We start from the raw sequence: 21,764 nt of genomic DNA, 5'->3' as shown, positions 1-21,764 counted from the left end.
TTTAACACCCTGCATGAATGGTCAATCAACCACAGAGCTGCATTAGGCACAGCCTGCTGCTAAATCAACACCATGAATAGACTGCATTCTAAGATGTTGGCATTGTAGCCTTCATGCTTTCTCATTTCCAACAATCAGATGTCTCTAATTGATTTTATTTCTTTTTTTATTACAAATATACATTTTATAGTAAATAATGAGATTGTAAAACATACACCTGTTTTAATATCTCATGCAGTTTTTATGGGAGTATTCACTCATAAATTTTATAAGCATTTCATAGAGGGGGGGAAATAGAGCAGTGCAGTGGACAGGGGGTGTTTTCAGAAGAGGGAGGAGGAATAGTTCACATTTATAAAGTTCTCAGTTCACTTGCCAAGTATATAAGCAAACACTGATGTGAAATTCCAGTCCTTTGCATTCAGCACTGCATGAGCTTTTGTATACAGGGAAATAATGTACTGATGAAGCAGCTGGGTCCTTTTTTGCGAGAGCAGAACAAACAAGACAGATTGAATCATATAGTGTTCCACAAATTCCAAAAATGCATAAAATGTCAGTGAGTCTCAGCTGTGTCAACAGCCCTCTGGCACTCTTTCGTGGTCTATGTCACAAATTCCCCAATGTTGAATTAACACCTAGTGTTTATATAAGTGCAGCTGCACACATGAGCATCAATCACAGACGTTAATTAAACTTGAGACGTTTGCTGTCTGTAGAGGCGAATGTCTCCATGGCATTTATTTTTAAAAATCCACAGGACGCACCATCATAGTGGTTCTGGTTACTATTGAGTTTGGCCCTTTCCAGTAGTACCACTTGATCCCATTGTAACGCATCACACTGGAGATTCCAGTGTGGTAGATGCCATTTAAGTTGGATGGACCACAGGCTTCAAACCACCATCCTACAATCACAAAATGTCAAGAATTAGAAACTGTCCAAACCAAAGTGTAACCAGACCAGCTCAAAAACTCAATGGTGTAAAACCCCTGACCCCTGAGTTACATAATTTTGTGTCACAATCAGGTTTATTTATGGCAATGCAATTATTTTTGGCAATTTACATCATGAGAAGTTTATTTAAGACTTAGGAGACCAAAAAGTGAGGAGTTACATGTGCAGAGCTTTACCTCCTGAGGCCATCTGAGCACACTTGCAGGTGCAGCGGTCATTATCCTGATCCTTTGTGCTAAACATGGTGCCTGAGTGGGTAAGGCTGCTGGTGCGACCTGCTGTACCACTGAAACCTTCAGCATGGATGCTGGAGAAAAAAGAATACAAGTAATCAACCTCTAGTGGAAAGCCTTCCCAGAAGAGTGGAATCTGTTATAACACAAAGGGGGGACTAAATCTAGAATGGGATGTTCAAAAAGCACATATTTAAGTTTGTGGGTGTCCACAAACTTTTGGCTGTATAGTGTTCAAAATGTAGTGGTTTTGTGAAATCCTGCCCTCCCATCCATGAGTTTGTGAAGTTCAGTCAGAGGTATATGCATGCTATTGAATTAGCATGCATTTGATGCTGCTGTTGTTAACGACTTCCATTATCCATAATTTGTTCTTTGCAACAGCTTACGAGGTGTGATTGCACACATTTAGTATAGAAAGTGCAAAAAATGGACCACACAGCATGAGTCTACAGGCAAGCATTGGTTCAGAGACGCCACCACACAACAGGTTACATGTCTGGTTGTTTCTGTATGAGCACAACATATTACATACAGTGCCAGCATTCACAGCATGAAAATAAAACTTACACATACGGTGAAAGGTGAAAAGGGAAGCAAACATGGTGCAATTTGGCAATAAACCTCATATCTCCCTCCCAGGTTGTTTAGGCAGTGTGAACCACACACAATGATTTCCAACAAGTCCAGATTAAGTCTTACCACTTTCCAAGTGTCATTCCTCGCACTAGGAACTTGTTTCATTTCAGTTCTTATGTTTATTTATTTTTTCTGTTTCTTTTTCTTGTGATGATATTTCCATAGGCAAGGTGAAAGGTGAGATTTATTTGGCTTGGCAGTCAGAATGCATTAAGTCATATTGCCTGAGTTCTTTCCAGGCCTGCCTCCGAACCAGTAGGCTAAAAGTACTTGTTGATAGAGAAAGCAGTGGAAAGCAAACAATAGCAGCTTTCCCTCATCATTTTTCTGTGTACATTTGATTGATGATAGAGAATAAGTTTATTTAAGACAGCGCTGTGGGGCAGTGGGAAACATTGCCGTCTTACAGTTCCGGGGACCCCAGGTTGATCCCGAGCTCGGGTTACTGTCTGTGTGGAGTTTTGCAAGTTCACCCCATGTCTATATGGATTTACTCCAAGTTATCTGATTTCCTCCCACCTTGATGCCAAATTGCTCCTTGGTGTGAAAATGTGTGTTCATGATGCCCTGTGATCAACCGGGACCCCATCCAGGGGGTATTTCCATCTCCTGCCTATTGTTCCCAGTATATGCTCAAGATCCACCACAAACCTCAAAATATGTATTGTCCTTATTATACACAACACGAGGAGCCCTGAATGTAGCTTGTAGTCTCGAGAATTTATTAAATTAAATGCAAAATGGTTAACATTGAATTCGCAATGTTAATGGCCTGAACTTTAAAGACAAACATAGAAAACAAAATATTAATCCAGTAAAAACAGAATGAGTTTCGAAATTTAAATCTGGCCAGCTTTAGTACATCATGGTTGTCCATTAATATTGTGAGCCCAGACAAATATTTCAGTACCTATATTTCTTTTCTTCGTCATCGATGTAGAAATGCTCATACTGAGAGTAGGCCTGGTTTCCCTCAAGGTCTTTGAGCTGGACTTGCAGAATGTAGTCTCGGGACGTGGTGAGCAGGTGGATGACATCATTTCCTAACCAATGTTCTCCTGAGGGTTCTCCAAATCCCTGCATATTGCATAAACTGTTAGTTTCCTCTGACACTGCTACATATCTGAAGACATCTGCTGGAGCCATAAAGGTACATGTTCCATGCATAGTCCTAAGAAAATGCACCTTTTATAGCGATACATGGTTTCTGTCTGGCTAAGCCAGTTAATGGAAGAGTTTGAATGGTTTGTTCTCAATGTTATTTAAACATTATACACTCCAGCACCTCAGGTCATATGTTATCAGCCATCTAGCAGGCCTCCCTAATTCCACAGCCAAATATTTATCATTCTCTGGTAAAACGTTTTTCTTGGATAAGAAATGAAAGCAAGCGTGATGAAAACTGATTTGTAGTATGTTTTGAGTTCCCCTATTACCTATGATTATTTCTCCTATGAATTGAGCATGATGCATTAATTTTGGGGCCTCATTTCAAAGCCTAATAATGGTTTTAAACTAAGGCTTGGGATTGAGCATTAGTATATTGTAGCTAAAAATCATTATCTTTAAAATCAGACTTGTATCATTAAGTCAGAGGCTTATTTCCTGGGTATATCCTTATATTGCAGATACACGTCATTTGCTTTGACCTCAATTACACTTTATTTCCTGGGTACTGATTTATTTATTTATTTGGTTATTTATTTTTCTGGCAGTGAATTGTGAATACCAGTTTGCTTTCTTGAGTATATTAGAGGAAAAGAAAACGATGGGGCGGCACGGTGCTGTAGTGGTTAGCACTGTCGCCTCACAGCAAGAAGGTTCTGGGTTTGAGCCAAGTGGCTGACAAGGGCCTTTCTGTGTGGAGTTTGCATGTTCTCCCCGTGTCTGCGTGGGGTTCCTCCGGGTGCTCCGGTTTCCCCCACAGTCCAAAGACATGCAGGTTAGGTTAACTGGTGGCTCTAAATTGACCATAGGTGTGAATGTGAGTGTGAATGGTTGTTTGTCTCTGTGTTAGCCCTGGGATGACCTGGCGACTTGTCCAGGGTGTACCCCGCCTCTCGCCCTTAGTCAGCTGGGATAGGCGATAGCTTGCCTGTGACCCTGCACAGGATAAATGGTTACAGATAATGGATGGATGGATGAAAATGATGATGATGATGATGATGATAAATTTGCTATAAATAGGTGTTCATATTCATGTTTGAAGAAAAGCGAGCCATGAGAAGATGCATGGGTGTGGAGTTTTTTTTGTTTGTTTTAATTCCCCTTAAAAAGAGCACAACAGGGGACAAGCCTGGACTTATTCAGATGCTAATCTTTGTGTATGAGACCTGCACTGGGGTTCAGAAAAATATACAAAAAACACTGTAATTCTATGCCTTATTTTTGCCCATGCATTATAGTCACATCTGTGTTCCTGATCATTGATTTGGCAGAATATAGTATTCCTATCCATATAGAAAGAGACACTCACCATTTTATAATCTTTCCACTTACGGTGGAAATCCACTGAACCGTTAAAGCGATGCTGAAGAACAGTCCAACCTCCTCCTCTAGTCTTCATGTCACAGAACACCTAATGACACCAAGCCATACACAATCATTGTTCATGGCACAAAATAATTTCTAATTATTATTTTAACAAAGTGGTTTAACTGCAGAATGATATGACTGACTTATCACAGTCTCTTCATAGATTTAACTGCTGGGATCCTTGTTTAAGAGATAATTGATCTTACACTTGTCTTTTGAATCCATTAACCCTCTATGGTATGGTGTTACCATTACAAATACAGTTAGGTCCATATATATTTGGACACCGACACAAATTTTGTTTTTTTACCTGTTTACTGAAACATTCAAGTTATAGTTATATAATGGACATGGACATAAAGTCCAGACTTTCAGCTTTCATTTGAGGGTATCCACATTAAAATTGGATGAAGGGTTTAGGAGTTTCAGCTCCTTAACATGTGCCACCCTGTTTTTAAAGGGACCAAAAGTAATTGGACAATTGACTCAAAGGCTATTTCATGGGCAGGTGTGGGCAATTCCTTCGTTATGTCATTCTCAATTAAGCAGATAAAAGGCCTGGAGTTGATATGAGGTGTGGTGCTTGCATTTGGAAGATTTTGCTGTGAAGAAAACATGCGGTCAAAGGAGTTCTCCATGCAGGTGAAACAAGCCATCCTTAAAGGATATGGGACATGGATTTTTACCTGGGCATAATTATGTATAAAGGACATAAGAAATGCCATCTAAATCACTGCAGGGCGTCAAAAATGTGAAAATCATCACATTATTCAAGTTTTTCTATACATCAGCGTAAAACAAGGATTCGTCAATGAGCTAGGTGGTCACGTGACCCGTGACGTCACAAAAACTTTCCAAGGAGCCAGCGCTTGGGAATCTAATGTAAACAGGTTACCGAAATGGACACCATCGACAGTGATATTCCCAATGTTTCACAGAGATGTGAAGTTAGACCCTATCAATTCGAACCGATAGCTGGAAATTCACATGAACATAGATCTTGTCTTTACTCTGACGGGTCAGATGATTCTGAGAGTGAGAGTTCATTCAGCCCTCATGAAACTGAAAGCGGTCGGCTCGATAACACTTCCTGGTAAGTTAAAAACAATTCTGCTCAAAGGCTAATGATCTGTTGAAAGAAGTATTATTTTTGTATCATACATTGAAAGTTCATCATAGATCTAGCTAAAGTCCGTTGCAAGCTAGTTTTTTTTTTTTTTGCTGATATTTTTCGAGATTGATTGAGATACAATGCTTCCAGAGTCCGAGATGAAAACATTCAAAATGGCGAAACGAGTCAGAATTATGATAATCAATAATTGATACACCCAAAATTATAATACTAATCCTTACCTCGGCTTTCAGACGCTTAGCGCAGAGGTCTTCAACAGGGGGGTCGCGAAATCACACCGGATCACTCATATCAACAAAAATATTCCTGCCCTGTCCCCTGGCCTCCGTGCAGGGATGCAAACAGCGCGCCTTTCGGCGGATGCCGCCTTTTTCACGGCTGAATCGCGCAGATCCGATTTTAAAAAAAAAAATAGCGATGTTGGTTCATGGAGCATGAGGCACGAAGTGTAAGGATGAGAGAGAGGCGGTTTGGGTCGGGAAGCTGTGCGCATTTGTGCAGCCTGGCGCAGGTGTGCGCGGCTTCCCGATTTGAACTTTTTTTTTTTTCTCATCCTTATGCTTCCTGTTTCATGTTTCATGAATTAATATCGCTCAGTACCTGAGTATTAATATTGAAAGAATCCTCAGTGAAATGGTCCGAATACAGTTTGTGGGAAACAGTAGGTGCAAAGTTTTTTTCAACAGGTGTTCTGTAAAGTTGTCCTACCAAGCCTACTGCGCATGCGCGAAGCCTACTGCGCATGCGCAGGTGAGCCCACACTTTCCTCAGCTTCGGGTCCTTGGGGAATGCAAAAAAACTTACTCCAGGGCATTTCCCATTGGAATTATTGCAACCATAAGCAGCACAATACACCATGATGTCCAATGTATGATGTCCAATGTACTTTAAAGACTATAAAAACAATTTTCTTGTCATCCACTTCTCCATTCATCTACCCGCTTGTGCTGTGCCTGAAAGTTTTTGTGACGTATGATCACGTGACAGCGGCTCTTCCGGTTGCAAAAAATGCATATCGGAAGTCGAGCAGAAATGCCATATAATCATCACGAATATAACGATTTTGCTGAATTTAATAGATGATTTTGTATTTGTTGATGCAATTAATTCATATTTTTAATGGAAAGAAACTGATATAGCGTGCTTTTATGTTTCATGTCCCATATCCTTTAAGCTGCGAAAACAGAAAAAAACCATCTGAGAAATTGCTACAATATTAGGAGTGGCAAAATCTACAGTTTGGTACATCCTGAGAAAGAAAGAAAGCGCTGGTGAACTCATCAATGCAAAAAGACCTGGACGCCCACAGAAGACAACAGTGGTGGATGATCACAGAATAATTTCCATGGTGAAGAAAAACCCCTTCACAACAGCCAACCAAGTGAACAACACTATCCAGAAGGTAGGCGTATCAATATCCAAATCTACCATAAAGAGAAGACTGCATGAAAGTAAATACAGAGGGTTCACTGCACAGTGCAAGCCACTCATAAGCCTCAAGAATAAAAAGGCTAGATTGGACTTTGCTAAAAAAGCATCTAAAAAAGCCAGCACAGTTCTGGAAGAACATTCTTTGGACAGATGAAACCAAGATCAACCTCTACCAGAATGATGGCAAGAAAAAAGTATGGCGAAGGCATGGTACAGCTCATGATCCAAAGCATACCACATCATCTGTAAAACACGGCAGAGGCAGTGTGATGGCTTGGGCATGCATGGCTGCTAGTGGCACTGGGTCACAAGTGTTTATTGATGATGTGACACAGGACAGAAGCAGCCGGATGAATTCTGAGGTATTCAGAGACATACTGTGTGCTCAAATCCAGCCAAATGCAACCAAACTGATTGGTCGGCGTTTCATAATACAGATGGACAATGACCCAAAACATAAAGCCAAAGCAACCCAGGAGTTTATTAAAGCAAAGAAGTGGAATATTCTTGAATGGCCAAGTCAGTCACCTGATCTCAACCCAATTGAGCATGCATTTCACTTGTTAAAGACTAAACTTCAGACAGAAAGGCCCACAAACAAACAACAACTGAAAACCGCTGCAGTAAAGGCCTGGCAGAGAATTAAAAAGGAGGAAACACAGCGTCTGGTGATGTCCATGAGTTCAAGACTTCAGGCAGTCATTGCCAACAAAGGGTTTTCAACCAAGTATTAGAAATGAACATTTTATTTACAATTATTTAATTTGTCCAATTACTTTTGAGCCCCTGAAATGAAGGGATTGTGTTTAAAAAATGCTTTAGTTCCTCATATTTTTATGCAATCATTTTGTTCAACCCACTGAATTAAAGCTGCAAGTCTGAACTTCAACTGCATCTGAATTGTTTTGTTCAAAATTCATTGTGGTAATGTACAGAACCAAAATTAGAAAAATGTTGTCTCTGTCCAAATATTTATGGACCTAACAGTGTATGTATGTATGTAATATATATGTGTTTTTTTTTTTTACCCATTGCGATCATAATGCATACCATAGAGGGTTAAGGTTATGTTTAATACGATCAACTGAATTTTGGGTTGTGAATATAGTGACAGTGCAATCTGTCTATTAGAACACCAAGATCATAATAATAATAATAATAATAATAATAATAGTTGTTTGTTTCTGTGTCAGCCCTGCGATGACCTGGCAACTTGTCCAGGGTGTACCCTGCCTCTTGCCCATAGTCAGCTGGGATAGGCTCCAGCTTGCCTGCAACCCTATTGAACAGGATAAGCGGCTACAGATAATGGATGGATGGATGGATGGATGGATGGATGGATGGATAATAATGTATTGAAAATAAGCTTTGGGAGTGATTGTCTTCTTCTGCTCTAATGATCAAAATGTAAATCTGTTACTGGAATAAAGCACTGTCTCTGCAGCAATGGTTCATCCTAAAAATCCTGAGGGATGAAAAACAATGCTGGCAATTCCCCAGAATTAAATACAATAGAAGAATAGGGAAAGAGCAAAAGTCTTTATTATAATATTGCAGCTTGGCCCTGGCTTTTTTTTTCTTGAAATGGGTTCATTCTTATACAAGTTTTCTTCTTCATGAAGGTTTTTTTTCTCATTAGAATTTTTTGGTCTGTTCACAAGCCACAGAAAAATTAGATATTCTTGCACAAAGGTGAACTTAAATGAACTTTGTCCTGGAAAAAAAAAAAACACCTTGTCTTGAAATTATTAGTGTTTTTGCCTTTCATGAAACAAAAGACATTAATCCCATGTCGCAATAGGAGTTTGAAATTTAAAAAAAAAAAAGCTGCAGTTTCTCTGACCCTTCAAATTCCAACCTTATTAATATATGAAATTTTGTTTCTTCCTCTTCTCATTTATATTATACTTATGACTTATCCAGAGTGATTAACAGAAGTGCTTTGTAGTCCCCCATTAAAATATATATCCTTATGCTGGTACAAATAGGTCATTCTTAGTTACTAGTGCAAATTTAGTGAAGAGGTAGGTCTTCAGTCTTTGTTTGAAGCCTGCTAGTGACAGTCTGGACAGCTAGTGGAAATTCATTTTGCCGCCTGGGTGCCAGATCTTGAGGCATGTCTTAATACTTTGAGGGATGGTGGGCCAAGTCGAGCCCTGCGAGAAGCTTAAAGGGAATGTAGTGCAGTGCAGCATTTGATAAGTGCTTTCAGATAGGTGTGGGCAGGTTTTGGCTTTGCAGACAAGCATGAATGTTTTAAATCCAACTCTCGCAGCTATGGGAAGCCAGTAGAGGGAATATACGGTAGCAATGGGGTGATGTGCAAGAACTTGGAGAGATTAAAAACAATTTGTGCAGCTGAATTCTGAACCAACTGCAGGGGTTTGATTGCAAACAGGGGAAGAGTAGTCAGTAGTCCAGTTTCAAGATGATGAGGAACTGAACAAGCACCTGAGCCAATGTGGAAAGAAACTGTCAGATCCTCCCAAGGTTGTAAAGGAAAAACCTACATGACCAATTCAAGTTAGTAAGACGAGGAGAGAACGATAGTTGGAAGGTGAGTGTCTTGTCAGATGTTGTAACCCAAGAGCTCTCCTTACAAAGATCACAAGATTTTGACATAGGGATACATCTCCAGTGATACCCAGTATATCATTCTTCCTGGGATTTAGTTTCAGGTGATGAGCTGCTATCCATGACGATATATCTGCCCAACACTTGGTTGAGATCCATGCAAAGGAGAAGATGAATTGACTGTCATCCCCCACTGATGAATCGGGTACAGTATATAGGGAGAATAGAAGAGGAACGCATGATAGGACCATCTCTCTAGAGAAGAAACAAACCATCACCATGCTGAGCTACTAATTTCAAGGTTCATGAGAATGGATAGGAGAGTAACGTGACGAACTGTGTTGAAGGTTGCTTAGTGGTCAAGTAGGATAAGGACCAATGGTAGTTTGACTGACTGATGTAGTCGCATTAAGCTTCTCCACTACAAGGGCCATTTTTGTGGCCAGAGTGGTTCAGCTCTTCGGGTTCATTGTGGGTATAAAAGAGAAACAGTTCTCTGGAGATAGCACATTCAAGAATTGTAGAAAGAAAGAACAAAGTGATACCAGTCAGTAGCTGCTGATGTTTGAGGTGTCTTGTGAGGGCTTTTTCAAGATTTGTATAACCCTTTATATTTTGAAAGCAGTTAGTATGTGACCAGATGTTATGCAGTTGTTTACAGTGGAAGCGATGACGGGAGGAAGTCTTTCAAGATGGTCTACAGCATTGTGGAGTGATGGAATGCAGAAGCAGGTGGCAGATGTTTGCTGATGCTTCCACTTTTGTTTTGTGGAAATAAGTCTTTGCAGCAGTCACTTTAGAGAACACCAACATAAAGCATACTCGGATCAACATCAGGTTGTGGTTTCCTGTACTTTGTCAGCTTCTCTTAATCCTCTCTGATTGCTGCATTACACAGCCAAAAGCCAAGCAGCTGGGCAAGAAGACTTTCTTTGTCTGGAGGACAGAGGAGGTTGCTGGAGCCCTCAATATACCGTACCACCATATGCCCTATCCACAATTCAGACCTTACTGGAGCCTGAAACCACTGTGTATATACCTGAGACAACACATTAGCAATTTACCAAAAGAGACACTAAAGCAATACTAAACACCAGAGGCCTACATTACCATGCATAGAACAAATCCAAGAGAGAAAAACTCAAAGCAAGCAAGTGCGTCTCCTCTTTTTTGCTTATTCGACTATAAAACGTAATAATTTTTATTCTCTACAGTAACTTGATAAGAAAAAAGTGAATATATCATGTATTGTATGTTCCTGAAAGCATCTGCAAATCTTTGTCGATAACCTGTCAAGCCCACAGTCAGAAAACATTGAAAGACGTAGGAAGTCCTTTTAAACAGCACCCACAACAGCTCTAGCTGCTAAGCGACCACTTATTCTTTTTCCTAAGAGGATAAATTGTATCTGGATAGTATTTAAGATTTTCCACCATAAATTGAATAAGCCTTAACAGGACATAGCAGTAGTTATTAGGCTAGGGGTAAAGGTCTTTTTTTTTTTTTTATCCCATAAAACTGGAATCTATCACATTATCGTTCTTGGACGTGATTAGTTTGTCCAAACAATGACCTTGGTCTTTGAGCATGCATTTTGAAATGCTAAAACTCTAATCATGTTTTAGTATATTTAATAATTGCAGTTATTAAATATTTAATTTGAATGATGAAATTTTGCAGCACAGACATTTAACAGATTTATATTCAGTGTTCCTTATTCAATTACTTCTAGAATCACAAGGTGAATTAATTCCATTTGAGGTATGGCTTTGATCCTTTGCATCAGATTTACAGCTCCTCTGCTCAACTTCTCAGCAGTTACATTTGCTACGGTAAATGTATTTAAGAGCACGTTTTCAGCAAGATGAATAAAATATAAAGAATAGAAATGTAATATAGTGGTATTTGATCAAAGAGACCACCCATTTTGTTGTCACAGTAAAGATTGCATCACTTAAAAGGGTGGGGAATCTGCATCTATTAACTCACATTGCAAAGCTGCTTTAGTCCCAAATTTGGCAAGAGACTACAAAACCTATGCCAAACACCTGGCCTCTGTTTGAAGAGGAGCAGGAGAGAGTGTGCATATGAGAGAATAAATAAATTTTCCCATGTCTTTTTTTCTCTAAACCACAGCATCCAAAAATGCAGTTTGACTAAAAACACTGATAGTAAAGATAAACCAAAGGTGAAACAGAATAGTTGGACAGAGTAGTTCAGACGGCTTCCTACAATGAAAATTAAAATCACCTTTACTAGAGTCCATATGTAACACGTCTCTAGCTTCTTATTTTAGCATTCTGAGCCACAGCATGACATTTTCATTCCACCTTTAGAAGAACCGAACTCGAGATTATATTAAAACAGTTTGTCCTGCCAAGTTTCAGTGTAGTAGCTGAAAGCAAGAGCATAATTTAAATGTCAACATTGTGGTGAAAGTGCTCCACAGAAAATAGGATGATGAATTCTGGCTCTGACAGTTCCTCAACCTCCGCTACATCAGTTGGATTCATAATTGCTCATGATACATAATTGATTTAAAGCAACTGTGTCCCTGACCAGGCAGTTACTACAGATGCTGTAAATGCTTTGCACAGTATAGTAATCAAGTATGTAATAAAGTGTCACCATCATAGCTCTTCAATTATTAATCACTCTAATAAACTACTATGTTAACCTAAGTAGTTTTAGTAATGAATATCACATTACTATGCTGAAAAAAGAATGAATTTTGATCTACTTTTGAATCGTTAGGTTATCATTATAGAACCATTAATTACTGATACATTAATTTACTGTGATAACCATATTGTTTCATGGCTCCTTAATTAATGATTAATTTTACTAAGTAAATAATCAGGTGTTTTCCATATCAGTTACTCCTGAATAATACAGTATACTGTTAAACCCGTTATGACATGCAGTTGTGGACACTAATTACTACTGATTTAGCAATAAGGGTAATATTGATCACTTTAATTGTGGGGGCACAAAGAAAAATGGGTAACATTTAACATGTCCATAATTAATGTTTCTGTAATGACAAAGTAAGTGCAGTGCATAACACTGACAAATGTAAATAGCCGTTACTGTTTTTGTCAGCATAGTAATTTAATATTAATTATTAAATTTTTACACTTTATAATAAGCTACTATGTTTACTAGTGATTAGTAATTATTGAATAAATGCTGTGGCACAGCTACTGCTGCTAACAACACTGTTAGTAAGTCTTTAACCAGAAATTAAAATTGTAGAGTTTTTCCACTTTGTTTTTGGCTTGTGTAACTACACAAATGTTGACAGCTGTAATAGGATTTTTCAAAATGTACCTTTTCATACAAGTAATATAACCTACTTGTGTTATATTATTATAGCATAACAGCAAAATATGTAATGTGCTACACTTTAAGCTTTCAAAAGGTATAAAATAAATGGAAAGTTTTTGTAGAGTTGTAATTATAGTACACAATCAAAGAGGAAACTCTCATTGAAAAAACAGTAGTTCATACAAATATAAGTTCCTGTTATAGCTTCCCCGTGACAGCTCCCAGGATAAATATGATCCAAAACTGAAGTTGCTTTGCATATGTGGTTACATAAGATTAACAAGCACTACTATACTCCATCTATGACAGTACAATCAGTAAATCTGCAGTGGTTACATTATAATTTTAGAAACACAGTATAAAGTGTGACCTTTTATTTCAATCATACAACTACAGTATATCCTTTTTTAGCTCAATAGCTGTTCAATATTACCTTAACCGTCTGTGTGCTGTTGGCGAGTTGAATGTTGTATATTCCATTCTCTGTAATTCCACACTTGTATATGTCGGCACAATCTCTGAAAATCACTGTCTTTGCCTTGGACAGACTGGTAATATCTGGCAGGGCAGAAGGTGTGCATTAGGCATTAAGAATGTCTATGTGAAGCGGTTTGTTCTATCCTGTATTAAAATAGCATGTTGAGCAATGTTACAACTTCCCATAATCTGTTGTTGGGTAAAAGCATCATTCTCTCATCTTGAAACAAAGCATTCTGGCCCACAGTTGTGTTTCCCAGAAACACACACTGATGCTTTCCAGACAGCTGTATACATGTTAATTAGAGTTTGGCACTAACCGTTGCACTGGGCGATCATGGCCAGTAGCTGCTGCAGTGTCTCTGAGAGAGTAGCTTGCTGGTGCTGGAGCAGTGTGCTATTGCGGGCAGAGCTGGCCAGCTGTCTCTCAAGCACAACGACCAGGCGACTCTGCCTGTCCACAAGATCCTGCAGCTGCTGCTTTTCCTGCTGGATAGCCTGCAGCTCCTGGCTGTGTCTGTCCTCCAGTGCTGTAAAGCGCTGCTCCAGGTAGCTGTTGAGGAGAAAAAGCGTTACTGTTTGATATTGTCCTGTGATGTTATCTGTGTTTTTATAAAACCTACAAAACTATTGTTGACACACTACTCAAGATATTCATCATATCTACCATGTTTATATGTACCAGGCTAAAATGGCAGTCACCTTTTATCTTAAATATAAAAGTATTAATATTTATATTTCACCTTGTAATTTTTACATCAAAATGAACTTCATGTAATCTATTCCATATAAATATGACTTTCAAAATATCTTTGTCCTCTTTACTAGATGTCTGAAAAGTGTATTTAGGATTCATTTTTGGCAAATCCTGCAACACAGTACACAAGCCAATCTGGTCAACCTCTTAGACCAGCTTGGTCAGATTGTAAGAGCTAGTACATACGTACAAACAGGTTATGGATAAATTAATTGCTGTAAGATACAGTCAGGGTGCTTGGAGGGACGTCAGACAATAGTAGAATTAGAGGTGGTTTTCAGAATGCGTCATTCAATTATTTAAGGCACAATCTACAGTAAATTAATCCTATTGGTTAATCCTGTTTCTCCCCATACCAGCTGGTAACCAATAAAATGTGATTAGACTATGGGATGTATTTGTTTACATGTAAATTAAATATGGAGTAATCACAGCTGGGAACTATCAGGGCCTTCTGGGCCTTCAGCATTTCAAATGTTATATTTAATTTCTTTCGCTCTTTAGTTTCTTTCATTATAATTATTCTCTTCTAATTCTAATTTGGCCTATTTTCTATCAAATTTACTTCAGAAATGAAAGGGTTACTGTCCTGTAAACATTAAAATAGAGTTATCCAATGAGATTTTTTTTGTTTGTTGTCTCTAGGCTGAGAAGAGTTTAGAGCCAGCTCACTTATTGGTTAGGACTTCATTGCTGGGACAGAAGGCCATGGCAGTGTACGTTTATGTAAGAAGTGACAGATTAATTAACCAATCAGATTTTGATTTATAGTGGGAGGGACCAAAAATTTATTCCCCTCAGCCTTCTCGAAGGCCAATGCAAGCTTAACCACGAGTCGGTGCCATCAGCACAGCAGTGACGTCACCTTTCTGCTGGTGTAGTGTTGGCAAATGCTAATAAAGCAGTCCAGCCAGTGCTATCGAGAGCAAGTAGCACAGGCTAACGACCAAGAAACTAAGATTTCTGTCTCCAGACTCCTCTTCTACGCATGCTCGCCACAGTATTGTTCACTGATTCCCAATGTAATTTACTTAGTTACTTTTAAAATCAACATCGACAACTACACACAATGGAGCGACCTGGCATCCTGCCACTAATCTCTTGCAAAATCCTTTGCCCTGTTGCTTTTTTGGTGTGTCTGGCTAAATTTTGGCTGAGCTGAAGTCCCAGCTCTAATAGTAACAGTTCACCACTGAGTAATCATAATGATGACTTTGCATGTCTTTGAGTAGCACAATTACTGTGCAAAATGGTGTTATTTCTTATATAATCATTTGCACTGTATATGTTAACAAGCCACAATGAAATATTTCAGGGAGGTTTAAACCCTCAAACCCTCTATATGGTATGTTCTATTGTAAATTACAACCCCAATTCCAAAAAAGTTGGGACAAAGTACAAATTGTAAATAAAAACGGAATGCAATAATTTACAAATCTCAAAAACTGATATTGTATTCACAATAGAACATAGACAACATATCAAATGTTGAAAGTGAGACATTTTGAAATTTCATGCCAAATATTGGCTCATTTGAAATTTCATGACAGCAACACATCTCAAAAAAGTTGGGACAGGGGCAATAAGAGGCTGGAAAAGTTAAAGGTACAAAAAAGGAACAGCTGGAGGACCAAATTGCAACTCATTAGGTCAATTGGCAATAGGTCATTAACATGACTGGGTATAAAAAGAGCATCTTGGAGTGGCAGCGGCTCTCAGAAGTAAAGATGGGAAGAGGATCACCAATCCCCCCAATTCTGCACTGACAAATAGTGGAGCAATATCAGAAAGGAGTTCGACAGTGTAAAATTGCAAAGAGTTTGAACATATCATCATCTACAGTGCATAATATCATCAAAAGATTCAGAGAATCTGGAAGAATCTCTGTGCGTAAGGGTCAAGGCCAGAAAACCATACTGGGTGCCCGTGATCTTCGGGCCCTTAGATGGCACTGCATCACATACAGTACAGGCATGCTTCTGTATTGGCAATCACAAAATGGGCTCAGGAATATTTCTAGAGAACATTATCTGTGAACACAATTCACCGTGCCATCTGCCGTTGCCAGCTAAAACTCTATAGTTCAAAGAAGAAGCCGTATCTAAACATGATCCAGAAGCGCAGACGTCTTCTCTGGGCCAAGGCTCATTTAAAATGGACTGTGGCAAAGTGGAAAACTGTTCTGTGGTCAGACGAATCAAAATTTGAAGTTCTTTATGGAAATCAGGGACGCCGTGTCATTCGGACTAAAGAGCAGAAGGACGACCCGAGTTGTTATCAGCGCTCAGTTCAGAAGCCTGCATCTCTGATGGTATGGGGTTGCATTAGTGCGTGTGGCATGGGCAGCTTACACATCTGGAAAGACACCATCAATGCTGAAAGGTATATCCAGGTTCTAGAGCAACATATGCTCCCATCCAGACGACGTCTCTTTCAGGGAAGACCTTGCATTTTCCAACATGACAATGCCAAACCACATACTGCATCAATTACAGCATCATGGCTGCATAGAAGAAGGGTCCGGGTACTGAACTGGCCAGCCTGCAGTCCAGATCTTTCACCCATAGAAAACATTTGGCCCATGATAAAACGGAAGATACGACAAAAAAGACCTAAGACAGTTGAGCAACTAGAATCCTACATTAGACAAGAATGGGTTAACATTCCTATCCCTAAACTTGAGCACCTTGTCTCCTCAGTCCCCAGACGTTTACAGACTGTTGTAAAGAGAAAAGGGGATGTCTCACAGTGGTAAACATGGCCTTGTCCCAACTTTTTTGAGATGTGTTGTTGTCATGAAATTTAAAATCACCTAATTTTTCTCTTTAAATGATACATTTTCTCAGTTTAAACATTTGATATGTCATCTATGTTCTATTCTGAATAAAATGTGGAATTTTGAAACTTCCACATCATTGCATTCCATTTTTATTTACAATTTGTACTTTGTCCCAACTTTTTTGGAATCGGGGTTGTAAAGAAACTTAATCAAGTTGGTGTTTTTTTTACTATCATAATAATTATCAGGTTAAAATAAGGGTCAGAAGGATCATGCAAGTTAACTACAATTCTTTGTTTGCAGACATTTCTGCCCACCTTTCCTTAAATCACATCAATAAATATTCTTGTAAAAGGGCTACTCTTTTGAGTAGCCGGTAAAACTGAACATCCCTGAAAACACCTGGCGAGTCCAAGCTTTCACAGATGGTGCGGGTGACTAGGTTTCTCCATCAAACCCAAAGGCAACACTGACAGTGTGTGTTTGCATCTCAATGTGCTCCACATGAAGGTAATAAATCCTACAGGCCTGCTTTTTATGACTCTATTAATGACTTTATGACAGTTACATATTGAAACAATCCAACCACATGGACTGAACAAGCCACTTTGGGCATTTCAGAAGACATAATTCCCTTAATCCCCCTCACTACTCACTGTGCTCATACTTCCAGAAGGCCTCATGGTTCGGGACACAGAGGAATACTTTACATTACATGGATGGAATACTGACTTTTATAAGGTTCATTGATTTGTAGTTTTACAATATGTAGGTAATGTAGCATAGGAATTTACCTAACATTACTATGTTGACCATACAATGCTACTCCCTTGATGACCTCCACATCTAGTTCAGAACAGAAAAATGCAGATGTGCACCAGGTGGTGTGTGAGTGGGTGGTGAGCTGTGTTTGCTGAGGCTGGTTTTGTTCAGAAGCTGGAATGCTAAACAACTGAAAAGTCAAAACAAACATCCCTCTGACACCATTAAGGCATGTCCTCAATCATTTGACCCCCTCAGAGTGGTCTTCCTCTGGCTGTGACCTGAACAGCATGACATTCTGACACGCTTCACTCACAGTTCATGCCTGACACATTACGTCTCACTAAGGTACAGCTATGATATGCTAATGTACCCTCTGCACTGGAAAAAAAGTATCTTCCTCATTAGCACAGGGAAAGCTCAGTGATTAGATCCTTCAGGCCCATGGACATCTTACCTGTTTTTGTCATTTAGGCGAGACATTTCCTGGGTCTGCTGCAGGAGTTGCTTCTCCAGTTGCTTGGTGGAGAGAGAGTACTCCAACAGCTGTATCTCTAGTCGACTTGTTTGGTTCAGCACCTGCAAATGTCTCCAGATTATGCTTAATATACAACAAATTCCATGTTTTAATTCATAAATAAGGGTGCTAATATTTCTTAGCGCAATGTATACAATTTAAAATGAAACCTTTGGCAATGCAGATGTAAAATAAAAACTTTTTTGTTGTTCATATACTTCCGAAGAATTATATCATAAGCAAGTTCTCAAAAGGGTAGTGAAAGTTCAACAATGTTTTCCAGTTTACTTGTGCCTGCATTTATGGTTTGTTTCAGTGTCATATACTGAATATCTAAGATTCAAAGAGCCTTTTGACCTCTATTTGCTGTCAGGGTCTCTTCAGGAATTCATGTTTTACCCAAGTGATTACACCATGTGTACAACTCCAACTTGTTCTATTTTTACAGCTACACTAATATAATAAACATATGTCAAAACAATCAGTTAAATATTTTTTCAGGTTGGACTACTGTGTTGAATGGATGGCTGACAAAGGGAGGGAAACTAAAAAAAAACAAAACACACATACAAAGTATAAAATACAATGTGAAATTTATCTTTGAGGACAAGCAGGGGATCTGTTTTGTTAGGGTGTTTTTACAGTGTTTTTGTCCATCATCAAACCAAATTTGGCTTTTGCATTCAGTCCTACCCTTACTGCAATCAATAGTGAATCATTCATTAAAATTATGGGAAACACAGAGTGATGGATGTTTAAAATGACATCAATTTGATACTTAAGCAATATCACATGAGCAAGAGTGCTGTTGTACAGGGGACAAAAATTAATGGACCAGAACTAATTACTGTAAAAGTAAGGAATAAAGCAGTTCTTGTGCTGTTATAGGAAAAATCAATGAGAGTGGTGTGATGTGGCCTGACATAAAGAGGAGTTACAGTTTACTTCCCCAAACCTGATTATGTCCCACAGCATGTCCCAAACGGTTTTATTTCTCTTATACCACAGTAACTTGTCTATGATTTCAATATTTAATTATTAACGAATGACACATCATACTTTTAACTGTCATAAATAACAATTCCCTCATTAGTCTCTCTTTTTTCTCTCTCTTGAAATTAAAAAGGGAAAAAAAAAAAAGCTTGTCATGGAACCAAGAACCCAGAGTCTTCTGTCCTGAAGACTTTCCTGTGGTGGAAAACCTGCTGACCATTACAAAGCACTGACACTGGAGATTCCTTCCATAACTGTTAAATATACATACAGAAAGCTTCACTTTATAACTAACTGAAAAAATATATAATTGATTATTATTATATGGTACATACAGGACACGCTTACAATGGAATAAAAACATGTATTCTATTCCCTTCTAGCGGGTTTCATTCATTTGGTTTGATAGCATGCAATATTGTTAGCATATCGCTTATCCTACGTGTATTATGTCACTCTACCCAATGGAGAATGAGCGTTGAATATGGTTTACGATATTGCATGGCAACATGACGTCACATGACAACATGACGTCACATGTCAGAGATGTAAAACTTCCGCACTAGTGAGTGACTGTGACAATTTGTAAACAAACATGGCTGCCAGGTTTGCTTCATTAAATACAGAAGATTTTGAGAGAATTTTGAAAGAGAAAGATACACTGAACACCTGAAAGGAATGTGCATGTATAATAATAATAATAATAATATAGGCTGACTTTTTTTCGTGGTATATCAGATATATTTCATTCAGCTAGCATGCTATTGAACTCGTCTTCAACTTGTTCAATATCATGCTCGCTGAATGGAATATATGATAGACACCCCCCCCAGTGCCAGCCAATATTATTTAATTAGAATGAGTATGATATTAATATACTGTATATACCTGTGATTTGCTTTGTAATTGTCACTACTGTCAAATCTGCTGTTTTAGAAAATCAACACCATCTGAACAATCAGATTTGAGAACAGATCTTTGGTGTAACTGTGATTTTAAATATATTGCTTTTGTTTGACCCAGATGTTTTCTAACCATTATACTTGACAAGTACATTTTCTCAACAAATATCAGTGAAGTACCCATTAAAACTGACATTTAATACATGAATTTATGGTTTCACTTGATTTTGTCGGTCCGATTTTATAAGTCACCTGAGTCTCCACATTTGTAAGTTTCCGTGTATGTTCCGCTGACTGGCTAAGGAGATTGGTTCCTATCTCCAGCATGGTGGCTGTCTGTGTGTTAAGAACATTCCTTTGCATCTCCACCATCTCCGAACGCATGTTGCCCTGGATGTAACTCTCCAGCTGTGAACATGACAGAGGACACCTCAGTTAGGTCAGACCACCATCTTAGTCCAAATATGCATCCATTTTTCTCTAAGATCAAACTATCCATTACAACAGGGTATGAAAAATACATTTCAACATGTAGCAGAGAAGTAAAATATGCATACTGGTGTTAAAAGAGAAATCTTCAAAGATTTTACAAAACCTGGCATTCATATGATTATCCTAATGTGTTTGGGTTTTGTTTTTTTAAGCTTGTTTACGATCCTCCTTTTCTTAGTAACAGCATTATATTATCTTTTGAAGAATGATTTTAAGGATTTGAAGATCTGTGAAGGCACAGAAAGCTATTAAGCATATTCCAGTGAAGAGAATTAAAAATCAAACTTGGCTCCCGTACAGACAAATGGATAATATCAGACATATTCTTATCCATCTACACGGTCTCCTTCTCTATCTAAACAGATATGCATAAACAATCACTGAATGAAGCCCTGGATACAATTACAATTTTTTATTTAGCATATTTGCTGTCACTGAAACTTTTCTGTACAATTTTATTATACAGTAGGGATGTAACCTGCAAGCTTATATGCAGACTGATATTCAGACTTGTAGATTTCAGAGCAATAACATATGGCAGACGAATTGATTCAGATTTCCATTGTATCATGTAATACTAACCACATCCTGGTGCTTTACTTTCACAATGAAACGGTTTTTCCAGAGTGTTAGCAATAAAAGTAAGCAAACATCTATACTGTAACAGACATACTGTAAGTGTCCAAATAGTGTACTGCATGACCACCATACTCGTCCACAAAATGTTACCATAAAGGTTGACGCACACAATAACATAAAATGTCTTTGTATGCTGTAGTTTTAAGATTTCCCTTCACTGGAACTAAAGGGACAAACCTGTTCCATTATTACAGTGCCCCTGTGCACAAAGCAATATTTTGGTTTGCCAAAGGCGGTGTGGAAATACTTGACTGCTCTGCACAGAGCCCCAGTGAACACCATTGGGATGAACTGGAACACAAACTGAACCCAGACCTCTTCACCCTACTTCAGTGCTTGACCTCACGAATGCTTTTGTGGCTGAATGGACAAACCCTCACAGCCATGCTCCAAAATCTAATGGACAGCCTTCCCAGAAGAGTGGAGGTTATTATAACAGCAAAGGGAGGATTAAGTCTATAACTGAATGTACAATCAGGACATATGGGTGTGATTAGTCTGGTGTTTCTATCCATATCTTGCTGTGAAGTGACAGTGCTAACCACTGCACCACCATGCTGCCCATATATATAAATATGGGGTTTCCATGATTTGCAAATCTTCACATTCTGTGCTTAT

The 21,764-nt window shown here is 38.6% G+C and overlaps 1 protein-coding gene across 1 annotated transcript in view; it reads right to left on the bottom strand.

Annotated features, from left to right (window-relative positions):
* Positions 1–221: 221 nt before the first annotated feature.
* Positions 222–21,764, bottom strand: part of angpt2b (angiopoietin 2b) — a 35,626-nt gene continuing 14,083 nt past the window's right edge. The window contains exons 2-9 of the mRNA XM_060942068.1: positions 20,268–20,423; positions 18,061–18,182; positions 13,626–13,858; positions 13,262–13,386; positions 4,306–4,407; positions 2,740–2,906; positions 1,134–1,264; positions 222–907 (exon numbers count right to left, since the gene is read on the bottom strand). Coding sequence (XP_060798051.1) covers positions 747–907; positions 1,134–1,264; positions 2,740–2,906; positions 4,306–4,407; positions 13,262–13,386; positions 13,626–13,858; positions 18,061–18,182; positions 20,268–20,423 — 1,197 coding nt within the window. The 3' untranslated portion in view covers positions 222–746. The remainder of the gene's footprint in view (positions 908–1,133; positions 1,265–2,739; positions 2,907–4,305; positions 4,408–13,261; positions 13,387–13,625; positions 13,859–18,060; positions 18,183–20,267; positions 20,424–21,764) is intronic.

The sequence above is a fragment of the Neoarius graeffei genome, chromosome 16 (assembly GCF_027579695.1).
Source record: "Neoarius graeffei isolate fNeoGra1 chromosome 16, fNeoGra1.pri, whole genome shotgun sequence".
NCBI lineage: Eukaryota > Metazoa > Chordata > Actinopteri > Siluriformes > Ariidae > Neoarius > Neoarius graeffei.
Note: the sequence above shows the minus strand (reverse complement) of the source record. Positions and strands in the feature narration are given on the sequence as shown.